This window comes from Neolamprologus brichardi, chromosome 18 (assembly GCF_056152115.1).
Source record: "Neolamprologus brichardi isolate AB-2024 chromosome 18, ASM5615211v1, whole genome shotgun sequence".
Classification (NCBI taxonomy): domain Eukaryota; kingdom Metazoa; phylum Chordata; class Actinopteri; order Cichliformes; family Cichlidae; genus Neolamprologus; species Neolamprologus brichardi.
Genome location: NC_142121.1, coordinates 27,671,899 through 27,689,855, shown reverse-complemented (window position 1 = coordinate 27,689,855; position 17,957 = coordinate 27,671,899). Strand labels below are relative to the sequence as shown.

Sequence of the window (17,957 nt, the reverse complement as noted above, 5' to 3'; positions counted from 1 at the left end):
TGCATATTTCAACAGGACAACACTAAACTGCATACTGCACCATCTTTACAGCATCACTTTGTAGTGCAGGCGTCTGGGTGCTGAATTTGCCTGCAGTTTAACTAAATGGAAATATTTGAGACAAAACCAAAACAAAGACGTAACACAGCTAGAATCTTATATCAGACAAATCTCCCAGAGGTTCCAGCTGCTGGTCTCCTCGGTTCCCAGATGTTTACGGACATCCGAGGAACTGAAGGAGGTCAGGGGTATATTTGCACCAACCAGGTGATTTCCAAAGAGATATTAACTGAAAACTTATCTTTAAAAAGACTTGTCTGTTGGTGAGTCTTCATCTGTAAAAGAAATGCAGTGTATGCCTAATTATTGCCCTCAAATAAAGAGTCATTATATGTTATTCATTGTACACTTGTTTTACTTTATTTAACAAGCTTGAAATTTGTTCATGAAACATCTCAACTTAAAACCAGATGTGTAACTAAAGCTAAACAACAAAGGTTATTCACACCTACAGCTGTTCAAGCTCACAAGTGGCTGAAAGCTCTCCCTTTCACCTACATCACTCTAAATCATAAAACGACATCAAGTTTAAAAAAAAAAATCATTGTGCTTGTTTTTGACAAATTGCACACATGTATACTGCAGTCACAGTTTAGAATTCCTCTAACCACCAGCGATTATTATTTTTATTAGAGGTTTATTATGTATTTGGTGAACCAGCATTAATTATTAGAAGTTAGAACCGGCAAACTGTTTGTACTAAAAATAATTACATGATTTGTCTGTCAAAAATCTCATCATTCATTTTAAAATGAATCCGTTAAAAATGACAGTGACCGTGCTAATAAAAACTCTGATATGAAACAGTAAACACTTCAGTAACAGCAAAAAATCCTGCCTAGACTTGGACTTGCTAAAGTAATGTTTAAAAATGTTTTACTATTACCAGAATGTCTTTTTTTAAGTTTAAATTAAATTTATCTTAAACATGTCACACAAATCCATCAAAATCTGGTTGGATTCATTTTTTTTGTCCTAAGTTTAGATGGTACGTGAGTCTGACTGCGAGTCACCACGATGTTAAAATACAAACACACTGCAGAGGTGACTACGTCTTTGGTTCTCCCGACATGATTTCTGTGCCAAGTTTGTTGCGCTGTGCCTTTAAGCTCCAATTTTTTGCCAAGGAGCATCAGTGGGCATGATCAGAGGTGGCCAAGTTCTGCACAGAGGAAGATGGATCGAGTCCAAGCAGCGTTCCCAGGTAGGACTGCTCTCGGTGGTCCAGCATCTGATCCGACCTCACGGGGTGGACGATGTTGCCCGGTTGAGGTGTGAGGGTGTACTTCTCTAAGAAGGCCATGTCCGTAGCCTGGTAGCCAGAGTTTTGCTGCTGTCCTTGAGTCTGCAAGCTAATGACTGTGTGAGTCTGTGAGGAGTGAGGTGGAGGCCTGTGAACGGTCAAGTCGCCCTGCGCTCCTCCAGCCATCTGGATGGGAACTAAAGTGACGGGAACGCACACGTTTGTAGGAGCGGGGCTGGTTTGGTGGCTCGACTTGGGCTCGGCATGGTACGTCTTTGAGCTTTCCTCAAAAGTAACCGACACTATTTTTTCTTCACCGATCGAGCTGAGGGGCTGCTCGGCAAAGCGCGTGCTGTGCACGTGGTCGACGTGGTACTTGAGCTTGTCTTTTCTTTTAAAAGTGGCGCTGCAGTGGGGACAGTTAAAGGGACGGACGTCTGAGTGAATCACCATGTGCTTCGTCAAAGTCTTCTTGATCCGAAATGTCTGATGGCACTCGGGACATCTGTGCGGTTTCTCACCTGTTACACATAACAGGGAAAGACAGACATTCACGTCTACGGCACCTTTAATTTTAATAATAATAATCATCTTCTGTCCTGATGGACCCTGCATCAGAACACTGACTGTCGGGCTTTCAAGACCCCCGACTGTTTGTAGAGGTGTCTTTTGTTATCACTTCTCCAAACCCAAAAAGTCTTTATTTTATGGTTCTTCTAAATGTTGTCTACTTGACACAGCTCATACAAATGAACTGTTAAACAACGAATGCACAGCTATCAGCAGCAGTTAGTGGTCTTGTTATAGTTTCTGCATCCAGGAGTCTGCTCAGATCTGTTTGTGTCAAAGTGACTTAAGTTTTATCATGAGACGGTGAGCGTGGAGCTTAAAGACACATCCACGGGGCTTAAAGTGAGATTCAAAGAAGTATAACAAGAATGACTACTCATCCAGATATCTGTGTCTGCATCCAAAACAGAATATAATCTCCAGTTGAAGCTGCTCGTGTTTAAAGGATTCAGAGTTTATTAAAGGAATAAAACAAGCCTAAAAACACTCATTAAAGATCCACTTCTTTTCTGTTCTCATACAGGAAGTATTTTCAAGCAAATGTAGACTTTCCACTAATTCATTTGCTTCCTTACCTGAGTGAGTCCTGAAGTGCATTTCTAGACTTGACTTTCCTTTAAATTCTTTCTTGCAGACCTCACACTGATGCACAGCAGTTTTATACCTGAGAGGAAAAAAACCTGTCATTAACACACACAAAGGGAACGTTTACCAAACCTCCAGGCTACTCTGTAAATGAGATGCAGAGAGAAGCAAGTGACAACAACAACACCACAACACTAGAGAACAAGCCCGTGGTTTGTATAACATACTTCTGCCAGACTTTCTCTCCCAGATGAACACTTCTGTAGTGGACTGTCAGGTGATCATGGCGTCTGAAGCACTTGCCACACTCCTCACACTGGTGTGCTTTCTCACCTGTAATAGAAATGGGCACAGTTAAAATACTGTTTTAAGTGTTTTACTCTGTACCATGTGACTCTGTGTGGAGAAAAAGCCACAAAAGTAACAAGTAAAACTAGAGAATAGCACTGCCGTCCCTTCCATGCTCACCAGAGTGTATTTTCTGATGTTTGGTCAGGTGATCGTGGCGTATGAAGGTTTTCCCACAAACATCACACTCATACCGCTTGTCATCATGGTGGACTCTGAGATGAAGCCTGTCCAAGGAACAGTTTTCTCATTAAAGACAAGTCTACTATGAACTTATGTTCATAGTAGAAAGTTTGAAACTTTTGTGATCACCAACACCAAACGGCGTCTCCAAATCTCACAGGACCCACCTGTAGGAGCTGCCGTGACGGAAACTTTGGCCACAAATACTACAGAGGTGAGGTTTCTCTCCACTGTGGATCCTCAAGTGCTCCTTTAGGGTTGTCCTGCAAAGTGAAAACACAAATATGATCATCTATGACTATTTTTTTAAATAAATAATCATTGCTGTCTAACATAGTGCACTCCCACGTAAAAATGGGCCATGTGGGAAATGTAAGAGGCACAGACAGGTGTACCTTTCTCTTACTGATTTCCCACAAACCAAGCAGGTCCACTTTCTTTTGCCTCCATGTGTGCACTCGATGTGCCTCTTCCTGTTGCCAGTGTCATTAAACTGACGACCACAGATCTCACAGGGGAAAGGACCTGAAAATGAGGCAGGATGAAATCGAGTACATCAATTGCTACTTCAACACGGTTACAAAAGTACACCCTGGCACATTCAGATAACCATTCACTCTCACATGAACAAATACAGTCAATTTAGAATCACTAACTTAACCTAAACTAACCCGTCTGCATGTCTTTGGACTATGAGACGAAGTTGAAGCACCTGGAGAAAAACGTTAAAGGTTTGGATTTAATATAGTCTGAAAACATGAAAAACAATAACTTTATCTCCTGAATATTCTCTACTTAAATACTTATCTGAGATTCAAAAATACGTTTAAATATATAAGTGAAAAAAATAGTTCTCACCTAAGTGGAACTTCTCTTGGTGTTTCAGCCTGGCAAACCTGGATTTGAAGTATTCATCACAGAAGGAGCATTTAAAAGGCCGGTCTTGGCTGTGCAGGATCATGTGCTCCTCCAGATGAGGTTTGCGAGTGAAGGTCTTGAAACAGATCTGATACAGAGAGTTCAAAGGTTACAGGTAGGATTAATTCATCATTACAGCCCATATAAAAGTCATGGGTGTAAACACTGGTTATTTCACAGATATACTAGTATAAAGAGTTTCTTTAAATATTGACACAGGAAAACAATGATCAATGAGCTTAATCCATTATTATAACTTTACCACAAGACCACAAACTATCCAGTTTAGCCTACAGCTGCCATCCCGTATAAACTCTGAGCAATAAATTATTATCATTCAGTCTGTTATAAAAGACATTTCACAATAAGTTGTGTAACATGTAAATTTCTATTTTAACAAATGTTACTTGCTGAACAGTCCTTGTCTTTGAAAATAATCTGTCACCTTCCTCTCCTCTCCTCTCCTTCTTACATCTTTCTCCATTTCTCAGAATAAAACGATTACACAACAACTGTTAGAGCAGCAAACAAGAGAGACTGTGTGGCAAACGGCACAGACACTTTGTGTTTGGTGACACCTGTTGAGCTGTCTGAAAAGCTGCATTTGAAATGACATGCCACATAAAAAAATGTATGAATTAAAAAAAAAATCATCTTTGTTGATCCTCACTCCTCCTCCGTAGGCCTAGCAGAAGGCTTGAAAATAAGTACTGTCACTTTATTGACATTTGCATGCATGAATGCATGACAGAGACAAGAAAGGGAAACGTGTTCAAAGAGTTTGCAAGTGGGACCACAGTGGTTGTGCGTTCTGGTCTTATCAGTATCTTACCACATCAGCTGCAGACTGCAGAATGAAAAATTAACTCATACGATAATGGGAGGGAGAGCCTTCAGTTTTCAGGCCCCTCTTCTGTGGAACCAGCTTCCAGTTTGGATTCGGGAGACAGACACTATCTCTACTTTTAAGATTAGGCTTAAAACTTTCCTTTTTGCTAAAGCATATAGTTAGGGCTGGACCAGGTGACCCTGAATCCTCCCTTAGTTATGCTGCAATAGGTGTAGGCTGCCGGGGGATTCCCATGATGCATTGAGTTTTTCCTTTCCAGTCACCTTTCTCACCGACTATGCGTTAACAGACCTCTCTCCACTGAATCATACTTGTTATTAATCTCTGTCTTTCTTCCACAGCATGTCTTTATCTTGTCTTCCTTCTCTCACCCCAACCGGTCGCAGCAGATGGCCGCCCCTCCCTGAGCCTGTTTCTGCCGGAGGTTTCTTCCTGTTAAAAGGGAGTTTTTCCTTCCCGCTGTCGCCAAAGTGCTTGCTCATAGGTGGTCATATGATTGTTGGGGTTTTTTTCTGTATGTATTATTGTAGGTTCTTGCACCTTGAGGCGACTGTTGTTGTGATTTGGTGCTGTATCAAATAAATTGAATTGAATTGAACTAATATTATTGTTGATTCCACAGACTATCAGTTAAAAAGATAAAGTTCTTAAAAACTATTTAATTTGATAATAACTGATTGTTTGATTGACTGAGTCTTGGAAATATATTATAAAAAATGGATGTGGGCTCATCGGGAGAAATGCATTTCCTAACATCACTGTCAATAACATAAATATTTTTTCAAAACTGAAACCAGTCCTCACAGCACATTTCCAGCTTTCACTCTTCCTCTTCCTTTTGGTAAGAAACTCTTGGATGTGGTCTGGATGAAACCTGACAGGAAAGAGAAGATACTTCATTACACAGCGCAACAGCACAGCAGCAGCTCAGCTGATGTTGGTGTCGTGTGATGTTTGTGCTGCACAAATGACTTAACTATAATATCTTAACTAGAATTTAGGTAGAGCCAGAGTTTTACAAATATGAGCGCTATAGTGGCGGTGACACTGCTTCAATCATTTTAATTGTATATTAAATCCAATAACACGGAAATTGAACATGTAAAATGATAGACTGCTAATCTCAGACTCTTCAGCACGAGGCTGATCTTTCTGGTTTTATTTTTAACTATGTGTGTATATGAATTATCATTCACTGCACTGCATACACCATATACACTGTATGCACATGGATGCAGTGTTATAGCTTCTCTTTTTTGTACAAAGCAAAGTCTAAATACCTCACACACATGTATGCTGATATCTTGAGCTGGTGATGATTTGCAACCAGAGCGACTGGGAGTGGTCCAAACATACTATACTTGCACATTTACATCCATTTGCTTACCCTGGCATCAATCATCCCATGAACATTATGTGAATTTATTACAATACCAAAGTAAAATGGCCATCTCTCACCTCCTGACGTGCTTGGCCAGGGTTTTCTTGCTGGCATGGAGTTTGTTGCAGAAGGGACATTTGTGCTCCTTTTTCTGGAACGGGACGTCGCTGGCGTGCTTCTTCTTGTGTACAGTCAGGTTAGACTTGGTGGAGTAACGCTGCAGACAGATGTCACACTGGAAAGGTTTTTCGCCTGTGTGCACTCGAGTGTGGCTCTCATATTTCCCTGGAAATATGTATTATACTGTATTAGGAACACATCTGGGTCATAAGATAAACACACACTACAGACACACCTCTACAAGGAAAAAACCCTTTACACTTACAATACAAACACAGCAATGCCTTTTAGAGGCACTCTCTAAAGACAGTTTAAAGGCGACAAAAAAAATCAATTTATAAACAATGGCCATGTAAGTTTGGATTTTTTTCCCTTAATAATAAGCACCTTCATTTAGAAACTCTTGTATTTACTTGTGTTATCTTTGTCTAATATTTACATTTGTTTAATGATCTGAAACATTTAAGTGTGACAAACATACCAAACAATAGGAAATCAGTTGAATAGTCTTCCACACTAGTTGTGTTATCACAAATCCTGCTTTCCTTGGTTAAACAGAATCTAATATTAAACACTTGCTGAACATTACAAACTTACTGTATTATATATATTATGAAACAGAAGGAACCATGGCCAGGAGATGAGACTCGTATGAAAATGTAGACAAAAAAGAAGACCCTTTGTATGACAAATGTATGACATGTTTTACTGTCTAACAGGTTAACCGTGTTAATGGTATATATATATATATATATATATTTATTTTTTTACCCATGAAATTATGGGGGGTGAAATGCTGCAATAAAATTTAAAAAGTGCAAACTACAACTCAACTCTATTAACTTTTAGGGTTACATAGCGCTGATAAATAAACAAAAAGTTTTACAAAATCAATTTTGACTGATCTTCTATGGAATGACCCTCAATATCTTAGGCTGTGGTAATTCATGATGAGCATTTATAGCTATTGTATGTGTGTGCAGACCAAACACTGAATAACATCACAAAAAATAATTATCTGTTAACCCTGTAAGATAAGAATAACACTAATAATCTTGATCTTATTCCGTGGTTCCCACCTGCACGGTCAAACGTCTTGTCACATTTGGGGCACTTGAGGATCTTCTTGCTGGAGTTCCGTATGATGACTGGAGCCAGACCTTCAGGATACACTGGACTCTGGTTAGAGCTTCCTGCTGCTGCTCCAACATGCATCTCCACCCTTTCAGCAGCCTGCTGCTCTGTCCTCTGTAGATCTGAATTCTGCAGATCTGCACGGCTCTCTGCCTCATCAGCTGTCTCAGCAATAATGGCGGCATTTGCGTCTCCTCTCTCTTCCTCCTCCTCGTCCACATCCATTACATCGTCACCCTGAACTGGTTTAGATGCCTTATTCACATCCAGCTTGGCTGTCACATCCACTTCCCCTTTTCCTTCCAGTCTGTTTTTGTTGTGCTGCCTTGATGATGCAGTGCTTTGTTTTTCCTTAGGAGCACTGCTACAGTACTCACCATCATTTCTTTTATACTTAGTAGGTGTTCTCCTCCTACGAGCTGATCTCCGTGTGGTAGCACTTCCCTGACCTGTCGTCTTTTCTTCCTCATTCGAGGCCTCCTGATGTACATCAGTGTGTACACTCTCAGCCAAGTGACTCTGATTGGAGTTATCATGACCGAACAGGTTTCCTTGAACATCAGCTGGACTGTGGATCTCTGTATCAGCTCCTGACGAGTTGTTGGAGGTAGTTTCCACTTTACGAGAAGCTATTGTCTCAACCTGGGTTTGTATCACACTTACAGGTTGTACTTCACCGTCTTTACATAACAGCTTTAATATATCCATCATGTCCAGGAATCGGGCCGCTTCAGTTAGAGCTGGGAGTGCTGTCTCTGCAACAACACACTCAGCGGTGTACAAGAAGCTGAGCAGGTGCTGGAAAACAGAGTCCTCCACGTGCTCCAGAGTCACATGAGTTTTAGCAGAAGGATTCTTGGACAGCTCAGCATGGAAATAGCTGCTCCCATGGGCCAAAACCACCTTGTGGGCACTGTAGGTCTTCCCACCTACAGACACAAACACATCACAGAACTTCTGCCGGCTCCGGTCCTCATTCAAGAAATTGAGGAGGTTGTTACTGTGCTGTGACATGATCAGATGTCTCATTTGTGGGGCTGACTCCTGTAACGTTTCAGAATTTGTTGGGATGTTGAATGGAGGTACACCGTCACCACTGGCACTGGCCTGCCTGCCACGTCTGGGACGGAGCATAGTGCTAGGCTTTTTCGTCATTAATGTGTCTGCAGGTCTACAAGGAATCCCTCCTGGAGAGAAGAGGAATGTCATCAGAGCTGGGACTGAACATGTATAGCTGCTGACTACTTGGTTTTTTATTCAGATTTCACAGGAGCATGTTAGTCAAGAGGTCAACACAGTGCAGCAAAGCTGACTGTAAAAGGAGTCTGTAGTCATACATATGCATAACCACACATAAAAAGATGCTAAGAGATTTATCGTGCTAATGCGAAACACAAAACTGCTATTCGTTATAAACAATGCATTCAACACAATAAAGGCCTCAGTGGCCTTAAATGTGAAATTAAGCTAACTTAGTAACTCTGCTGCTAATCTAAATTGTTAACTGCCAGGACAGGGGCATTTACATATTCGCTCCCCACCTCAAGGACCCCTAACATTGTGTTATCGGAGTGACGGGCGGGCCCCCCTCCGAGGAGAGTGTTGACAAACGACCTCTGATGTTACCCTGCAAACTATCATTTAATACGCACTCGTATTTTAACCAAACGTCTTACCTAAGAGTTGCGGGACACGTTTACAAGGCACCGCGTACCCCCAGCTTGAATAAGAAATGTGAGAAATAAACGAAGGAATAATAATTTCCTGGATATCTGTAACGCCCCACCAGACACCGAAACAAGCCGTTTGCTCATTGGCTGCTTCAGCTTTTGTTCACTAACGGTCCATTTTTATCCGCGTAAGCACAAGCAGCAGTGAAATAAACCTCAACAATTACGACAGTTCATGCCCGTGTTACTTCATTTTCTATATAATACATGAAAAGTCAAAGACGAAATAAACAAAGGCTGGGGCGTTTTTTGTCGATTATCATCGTGAGCTCATAACACGACGGCATCATGGGTAATGTAGTCCAACAGCTAATGGCATACTGGCTTTCTGTTTTTTTCTACTTTCCAACTACATTTATCTGACGGCTAACATTTAAGATTTTTTTAAAACCGTTGACAACATATAAATGCAGCATTTTGTTTTTAAAAATGTAACATTTCCAGCCAATTGCAACAATAATATAATATAAAGTAATATTGGAGGAACCCTGGTGTGATGGTCGGCACTGTTGACCCACAGCAAGAAGGCCCTGGATGTGAATCCACGATTAGGCTGTGGCCCCTCCAGGTGGAAGAATTTACAGAGTCCCCCACCTCCTGCAGGGCAATTTGGTTGTACTGTATATTTAAATTTGAAGTACATTGTTAGCACTGTACTTCTGAATTCACTAAAGTGAATGCATGGCAATACGGTGTATATTAGTAATATTTTCAATGAATGAGTTTAAGGGTTCAAAACCCTCATCATAGGGTGGAGTCCTAGGTTTATCAGCCTGAGACTTTACCAGACCAATGGTAAAATAAGCAACACAAACAGAGCATCAAGCCCATTAGTTGTACCAGAGACCAAAGTGAATGCTCTTAGAGTTAAATGAATTGCGGTTACGTCAGAGGCATTGAAATTACAAAGATGCTTCCCAGATTAGAAACACTGGCCTCAGTTTGCCTCATTCAAAGACTGGAGCCTTGATCCAGCCCACTGCAGCCAAACTGCACTCAACCTGCAGTGCATATGTGTGTGCACGTGCATACATCCATTTGCGTTAGTGTCCATGTTTCAGGACATGTGCATAAAAGTGAATGGAAGGACTGTTTACCTCTACATAAACTTAATTCTCAAACTGAATTTCAGTTGTGCCCAAACTCTGGCACCTCTGGCATCGCCATCCCTTACATAAGAGGACATTAGAGTTCTGTCCAGGGAACATGCTTGAAGTTGTTCAGATTAGCCTCTTGGGTGCACCCCTCCCTTCCCCAACACGTTTAACGTGTAAGACATTGTAAGTGCATTAGCTTAATCCCTCCTATCTGGCGTGCAGCGATCCATGCATTTCAGTGAACGCACACAAACAGTGAGGACAGGCAGTGAAGATGGAGGTGCACATGCAAGTATTTTCACCTGTGTTTGATCCAAAATAACAAACCTGCCAAATATTGAACAGTTTGTAGGATTGTAAGGGACAATGTTGAGATTCAGCGGGTATTTCTGCATGCTGTGGTTGCTTTTTGCAGGTAAATATAACTTGTGTGTTGTTGTCAGAGGTCAATATTAGAGTCATTAGTATGTTTTTCTGCTCTCGTTCTCACCTCGTCATTGGCATATTTGGAAATACTGGCTGAAGTGAAGTGTACTGAAGTTTGTACAGCTGATTTTTTTTTTGTATGTTTAAAATTAATTCATTTGTGTAGACGCCTTACGTGCCTCTCTGTTTACACAAATATATGTATAAAAAGTTATAATGAACTCTAATCTGCTCTCTAGACACCGTCTCCAGCGAGGATATCAGTGGATGTGAACAGCAGCCATGCCAAAACGGTGGTGTATGTGAGAGCCACAATGGAGGATTCAGATGCCTTTGCGCCTCTCAGAGCCAAAACGGGCAGCTGTATGGTGGACAGAATTGCACAGTTGCACTTACAGGCTGTAATGAGAACCAGTGTGAGAATGGAGGAGTGTGTTCTCCCTTATTTGTGAACGATCACCACAGTTACACATGCATCTGCCCTCCTGGCTTCACGAGCCCTAAATGCCAGACTCCCACTGTTTTCTCATTTGAGTCCAGAGGCTATATGTACATACAGACGCCGCTCCTAGACCAAGAAGCTCCTCTTAACGTCACCTTCAGCTTCAGGACGGAACAACTGTTTGGCACCCTCTTACAACGCAAGGTGGACGATCTGCTCTTCAGCATCGAGCTGATGCATGGGCATCTCTGCCTCCTCAGCCTGAGAGGCCAAGGCTCCAGCACATTGGTTCAAGAGCTTCCAGGGTATTTGTCTGACAGCAAGTGGCACACAGTGGAAGCATCTCTGGGTGGCGTGGTCAGTCTCATCAGGCTGCTATGCACTGAAGGAAGCTGCACCAGAGAGTCCAATGCTGAAGTCCAGCTGCTTGAACAGGCCTCCTCTCTCCCTGAGCCAGGAGCAGTTCGTCACAGCCTCTTCATTGGAGCAATCAGTGGGAACTGGACACTGGGCAGGGCAGTGGAGGAAGCAGACTACCCTCCTGCTTTTCTGGGCTGCTTCAGAGATGTGTTTGTAGACTCACGGCTGTTATTGCCGGTTATAGCGCCAGAAGGTTCACGCATCCAGGCGAACATCACTGTGGGGTGCAGCGACAAAGACAAGTGTGACAACAGCCCGTGTCAGAACCGAGGCCGCTGTGTTAGCCAAGGCTGGAAGGGTTACCTTTGTGAGTGCCACAGGCCATATGAGGGAAACAACTGTGCAGAGGGTAAGACTTACATATACATTAGCATCATTGCAAGCTGTGTAAATCTTTAAATTAGATTCTCAAATAAACTCAAATTGCTTGTTAGTTCCCAGTTTTTCTTCCTATTTGTTCCGCCATCCACAAAAACCTTGTCTGTCCCTGCCTACTGTCCAGGGCTTCTCCTGTGTTTGTTTCCTTACCTGCAACAATAAATACTGCATAAAGAAGAAGAAGAAAGAAGAAGAAAGAAGAAGAAGAAAAAGCTCTGCATCCAGTGTTTTGTTGACCTGTCTCTCCATCCCAGCCTCCTCCCTACATAGTCTTTTTATTTCTTTAGGTACAGAACCTCAAAAAACAAATTTTCTTTCCCACAATGAAACACAGCAATGGAGGTCCTCTTTAACAAATGGCTGTTTCAGTCTGAGGTTATAACTTTAAAAAATATGTAGGTTTTGTGAGCAAAAGCCTTTTTTGGCCTTGTGCAACTTTTGGTTTAATAGATGTGGTGCAATTTCCATTGAACCACATCCATTAGCGCTAACCTGATCTCTGTTAGGTAAAATTTCTGAATCATGAACAACATTTAATTAATAATAATAATGGATTGCATTTATATAGCGCTTTTCGGGACCCTCAAAGTGCTTTACAATACCACTATTCATTCACTCTCACATTCACACACTGGTGGAGGCAAGCTACAGGTGTAGCCACAGCTGCCCTGGGGCAGACTGACAGAAGCGAGGCTGCCATATCGCGCCATCGGCCACTCTGGCCATCACCAGTAAGCGGTAGGTGAAGTGTCTTGCCCAAGGACACAACGGCCAAGACTGTCCGAGCCGGGGCTCGAACCGGCAACCTTCCGATTACAAGACGAACACCCAACTCTTGAGCCACGATCGCTTGCACATTACTTGCACATTGACAAATTATTGGAGATACCCTTTAAATATAGGTGCACTGGTTCAAGTTCAAGTTCAGCCTGAGTCGTCTTGCTGCTCAAGTGTCAGTGAGCTGTGAAGAGAAGCACCCTGCAGGATAAAATTAGTCAGCAGACGTTAAAGGAGCTTACGGAGCTGGTAGAAATAGCAGACTGTCAAGTCAAACAGCCATGCTTTTAGAACATACACCTGCATCGAGGATTAAAAAAACGTGGTATTCAGTAATTGACCGGGAATGCCTTCAGTTTGCCAGATCAGGGAGTCTTATGGACTTGTGTCTTCTTTGGTTGCCAAACTGAGGAGCTCCTCCTTGTAATGACCTGTGAGCCTTCTTCATTGTAAAAACCTTTTACTGAAACAATAACTCGTTTAGTTCCCATAACACTGACAACTGTACAATAATCATGGCATTGTTTTGCTTAAAAATGAGATTAGAGACTATTTGGTGTTGGATAAGACGATACATCTTTTTATCACTTACATAAAGACTGGAGATGCTGCACATTTAAACAGTTTTTACTGGGATTGTACATGTAAGACTTTACTGCTCCTGTTAAGTAAATTATGAATTTCTCTCTTTCTCGTGCTTATACAGAGTACATCACAGCCAGGTTTGGAAACAAAGACCTCGAGAGCTATGCTGTGTTCTCATTGGATGATGACCCAGGTGATACTGTGATCATATCCATGTTCATCCGCACCAGACAGTCCAGTGGTCTGCTCCTTATCATGACTAACAGCACAAGCCAGTACCTCCGCCTGTGGCTGGAAGCGGGTATGATCAAAGTTCAGGTCAACAACTTTGAGACCCTGGTCGGTCGGGCTGTGATCAATGACGGCCATTTCCACCTGGTGACTCTGAAACTGGAAGGAGTGGTAGCCACCTTGTTCCAGTCAGCCCAAAGCCAGGGCTCTATGCCCATCAGGCTCATCCAGGTCCATCCTGGGGATATGGTTTATGTCGGGGGGCTACCAGACTCAAGGGCCTCGGCTTCTTTTGGCGGGTACTTCAAGGGATGCATCCAGGATCTGAGGATTAACAACAAAAGACTGCAGTTCTATCCAATATCAACTCTGGTAGAATCGTACAACCTGGAACAACTCATCAGCGTTGCAGAAGGATGCAGCAGCGACAACGCCTGTGCTGTGAGTTGTGGCAGTGCTGCCATATCGATAACGCTGTTGTGCATGAGCTGCTACCCCTTGCGACCCTGGTGTCTGCACTGACACTGAAAGAGTGCTTTTTAATTAATTGATACTGTCTTCTCTGCATTAGGTGAACCCCTGTCTTAACGGGGGAGTGTGTTACTCCATGTGGGATGATTTCATTTGCAACTGCCCCCCCAACACTGCAGGGCGGCGCTGTGAGGAGGTGAAATGGTGCGAGCTGTCTCCCTGCCCAGCTGCTGCAATGTGTCAGCCCCTCTCTCAGGGTTTTGAATGTAAGTAACCTGATAACAGGTTCCAGTCATGCATAATGCCTGTCCTGAAAGTACATCATCAGGGAGGAATAAAGACTCTTTAAGAATTCATTTCCCATTCATGGCACATGCAAGCATTTGGAAGAATTTACAAGTAATGTGCGAGCCCCTCAGATAGCATATAACTGACATCCACTGAAGACATCATCAGCACTGCACGTCCCTTTAGGGGACTCAATGGTGCACACACAGTTTTAATTACAGCACTGTTGATTACAGCAGGGAACACAGTAGAGGCAGGGATCCTGCATGGGATTCCTCTAAGGCGTGGTAATCCCTGGTCAGATTAACTCTGCTGCCACATGGCTGTGGTAGTTTATGATGACATGTCTTCCTGTTCACAGAGGGGAGGGGAAAACAGCTTTTTAAACAGTTTTTGAGCTAATTTGCTGTTTAAATAAAAACAAACGGTAAGGACAGTGGGGTTATTTCACACTGGATGTTTTTGGAATTATGTTTTCGTTGAAGTTATTAGGGCTCAGTCAGAATAAAGTGGAATCATCTCCTTCTGTACGCCAGTACAAATCAGTTTCCGCTGAGGCAGAGTTGGTATGTTTGTATTTGCTATGCTGCCAGGCTACTGTCAAGTGTGGTTGAACTTACAGAGTCCTGAAAAAAGAGATTAGCTTAATTAAACTCTAACCTTGTGACTACACTAGAAACTTCCCGCTCACGGTGTGCACTTTGTAAAAGCAGACCAGACTGTTTTTTTATTAAACATGAGCAGTATGCAGTTCTTAAAGAAACTGGTTTAACGCTTTATAATACAGCGTGCAACTTAGCATGTAATTCTCCTGTAATTTAATGGAATGTCAGTGTTTTTTTTATTTGATATTACAATGTAATTATAATAACCTACACATTCATAAAGGTAGGAATACTAGAATAATGCTTTTAGAGGATGAAAAGAAACAATTATTGTAAATAAATTAAATACTCTATCTAGAATGCTCTAAGTGCTGCATAATGTCTTGGTAATTTGACAGTAAAACCAATAACATGTCCCAATCTTACATTGTAAGTAGACTGTAGTTTTAAGGGTATTTTATGGAGTGGATTAGCCTTGACTAACCTCAAGGTACTTTACAAGGTATGAGACACTCCTTTTGAGAGATGTGAACAGTGATTTTTAAAGAAAGAAAGTTAAATTAGACTTTATTCCATCATGAAAAGCTCACATAGGCCTTTAAATTTAGATGACATTTATTTTTGTTTGGCATTTGTAAGGGAGAAAAGTTCTTCTCACATCTACATTGGATAACTGAAAAGGAAAAAGGACAATCGAGTAATACAACATTTATCGTGTACATATGTTTAAAAAAAAGGATGCAATTAGGAAAGATTAATTTGCTCTATAATATGGCCCACGCCCCAAAAAGTAGAGCATATTTACAATGGGTTGTGTCAAACTTTCAGCCACAGGGAGGGCTAAGAGCAATGTGGTGTTAGGTTACTCTTCAAGACCTGAAAACACGAGTCTTTAATGTTCAGGAGGGACTGTAGTCTGTATGGGTGTGATGCTTTGAGACTGCAACAAGATCCCTGAGTAGTAAGCTGCTCCTCCATGTCTCTGCTACAGGCTTGTCTAATGTGACATTCCGGCTTGGAAGCAGCATTCCACAGTACCGGAGCAATGGAAAGATTAAGCGCAGCCTGACCAGTGTCTCCCTCAGCTTCCGCTCAAGACGGCTTGCTGCCACATTACTGCATGCACACAAGGACTCAAACTACCTGACGATCTCTCTCCTGAACTCTCATGTGGTCATGGATCTCCAGGTTGGGGGTGACAAGGACAACGTGTCTATTCAAAGCCAGACTCAGTTCAGTGACGGAAAGTGGCACACTGTGAAGCTCAGCTTGGAAACCCAGGCATCGACCTCCAGTTGGATCATGGTCGTGGATGGAGGAAAGGAGGCCATTAGCATGCCCAAAACAGCTGTGGGTGACCTGGAGTTTCTCAGCAAGGAAGCGGACATCTTCCTGGGTGGTCTAAGCCTGAATGCTGGAGTGGATCTGTCTGGCTGTCTGGGTCCTGTCGAGATTGGGGGGCTTCTTCTCCCTTTCCACCCCGATACAGAGCTGAACCTGCCCAGACCTCAGGAGGAGCAGTTTTTGAGGATAAACAGCAATGCGCCTCTGCTGTACGGCTGCTGGGGAGCCAGTGTTTGCACACCTAACCCTTGCAGGAACGAGGGTGTCTGCGAGGACCTGTTTGACCTGCATCAGTGCACGTGTTCCTCCGAGTGGACGGGCCACCTGTGTCAAGACTCGACAGACCCCTGCATCTCCGGGCCCTGTCTCTACGGCAACTGTGTCAGCCTACCTGGAGGGTATAAGTGTGCGTGTGAGCAGGGGTACAGCGGCGAGCAATGTGAGGTAGAAGTCGATATGTGTGAAAAAAGCAATTGCAGCCACGGCGCCACGTGCCTCAAAGGCTTCCAGACGTACTCCTGTCTATGCCCTCAAAATATGACTGGCCAGTACTGCGAGTGAGTTCCTCAAGAGTTGATTTCAATGTCACCAGAGATAGCAATGTCACCAGTTGTGCTGATTTGCAAACTTCTCTATTACAGCGAGAAACTCCCTGAAATCCCATGGTACATCGAGACCAATCCGTAAGTGCTTTTACATCAAATTCAACACACTTCACTTAACCAAGTAAACAACATATCAACCATTTCTGAATTAAACAGTGTTGACTTTCTCTCTTCTGATGTTTGCCCAGACTTCCTCAGTTGCCTTTGTCTACATGCACGGGTACACGCTGGAACTACAGCTGCTTTAATGGAGGACACTGCTCCGAGGCTGATGATGCTTGTTACTGCCTGCCTGGCTTCGCGGGACAATGGTATGACATGCATAATGATAGTTAATTTGCACGCAACTTGCCAACCACCCCGTGTGATTTTAAAAGTCCATGTCAGTGCCGCTACTGCCCCCAAGTGGCCAAAAACAGAACTTTTTTTAAATTTTCCTTTCAGGTGTGAGAAGGACTTGGATGAATGTGCCTCTGACCCGTGTATGAACGGAGGTTTCTGTGTCAACTACGTGAACAGTTTTGAGTGCGTGTGCGACATGAATTACTCGGGGATTCACTGCCAAATAGACGTCAGCGACTTCTACTTGTACCTCTTCCTGGGCCTGTGGCAGAACCTCTTCCAGCTCGTGTCCTACCTCGTGATTCGTCTCGACGACGAGCCAGAAATTGAGTGGGGGTTCCAGATCAACGATTAGACCCTCTTTATGATGAATAAAATCAGACCTAGCTCGATGTGAAGGGTTAATCAGTAACAACAGCACATCTACTGGAGGAGATCTGCAACATCTTTGGGCTGTATGAATCAGTTTTATCTCTCCCTGTGGGAACATACACGTCCACAGACATTTTGAGCAAATATATCTACCTACATAGTCTCCGTGGTAAGGGGAAACTGTTCTCCTTTGTGGCCTCTTGTGATTTAGGTTGATAAACCAGGTGTATCTGCATTAATCTACATAATACTTGCAGTATTTAAGTGGTCCGTGTTGCAGATACACAGCTCTTGGTTTCAGTGTGCACTCGTAAACATGAGACTTTTATGAATGTTTGAATTTTTTATGAAGACAATTTTTTTAAATCTCAGCTTCACAACGAGCTGCTAACGAGGAACAGTGACTGTTAATATACGTTATGTATTCGTGTAATGTACTGACAGGGTCAGCA

The 17,957-nt window shown here is 42.8% G+C and overlaps 2 protein-coding genes across 2 annotated transcripts; one reads left to right on the top strand and one right to left on the bottom strand.

Annotated features, from left to right (window-relative positions):
- Window positions 1-413: 413 nt before the first annotated feature.
- zbtb41 (zinc finger and BTB domain containing 41) lies at window positions 414-9,326 on the bottom strand. Its single transcript, XM_087831454.1, has 11 exons — window positions 9,069-9,326; window positions 7,338-8,579; window positions 6,216-6,423; window positions 5,562-5,631; window positions 3,848-3,995; window positions 3,385-3,514; window positions 3,157-3,252; window positions 2,927-3,033; window positions 2,686-2,791; window positions 2,449-2,537; window positions 414-1,824 (listed from the first exon to the last, which is right to left on the bottom strand). Exons 2-11 carry the CDS (start codon window positions 8,545-8,547, stop codon window positions 1,193-1,195), a joined length of 2,796 nt encoding a protein of 931 aa, XP_087687580.1. The 5' UTR covers window positions 8,548-8,579; window positions 9,069-9,326; the 3' UTR covers window positions 414-1,192.
- Window positions 9,327-10,585: 1,259 nt separating this feature from the next.
- On the top strand, window positions 10,586-17,488 carry LOC102777344 (protein crumbs homolog 1-like). Its single transcript, XM_006786862.2, has 8 exons — window positions 10,586-10,634; window positions 10,885-11,856; window positions 13,369-13,919; window positions 14,050-14,215; window positions 15,834-16,743; window positions 16,828-16,869; window positions 16,980-17,102; window positions 17,236-17,488. The coding sequence occupies exons 1-8, from the start codon at window positions 10,586-10,588 to the stop codon at window positions 17,486-17,488; spliced, it is 3,066 nt and encodes a 1,021-aa protein (XP_006786925.2).
- The last annotated feature ends 469 nt before the right edge of the window (window positions 17,489-17,957 follow it).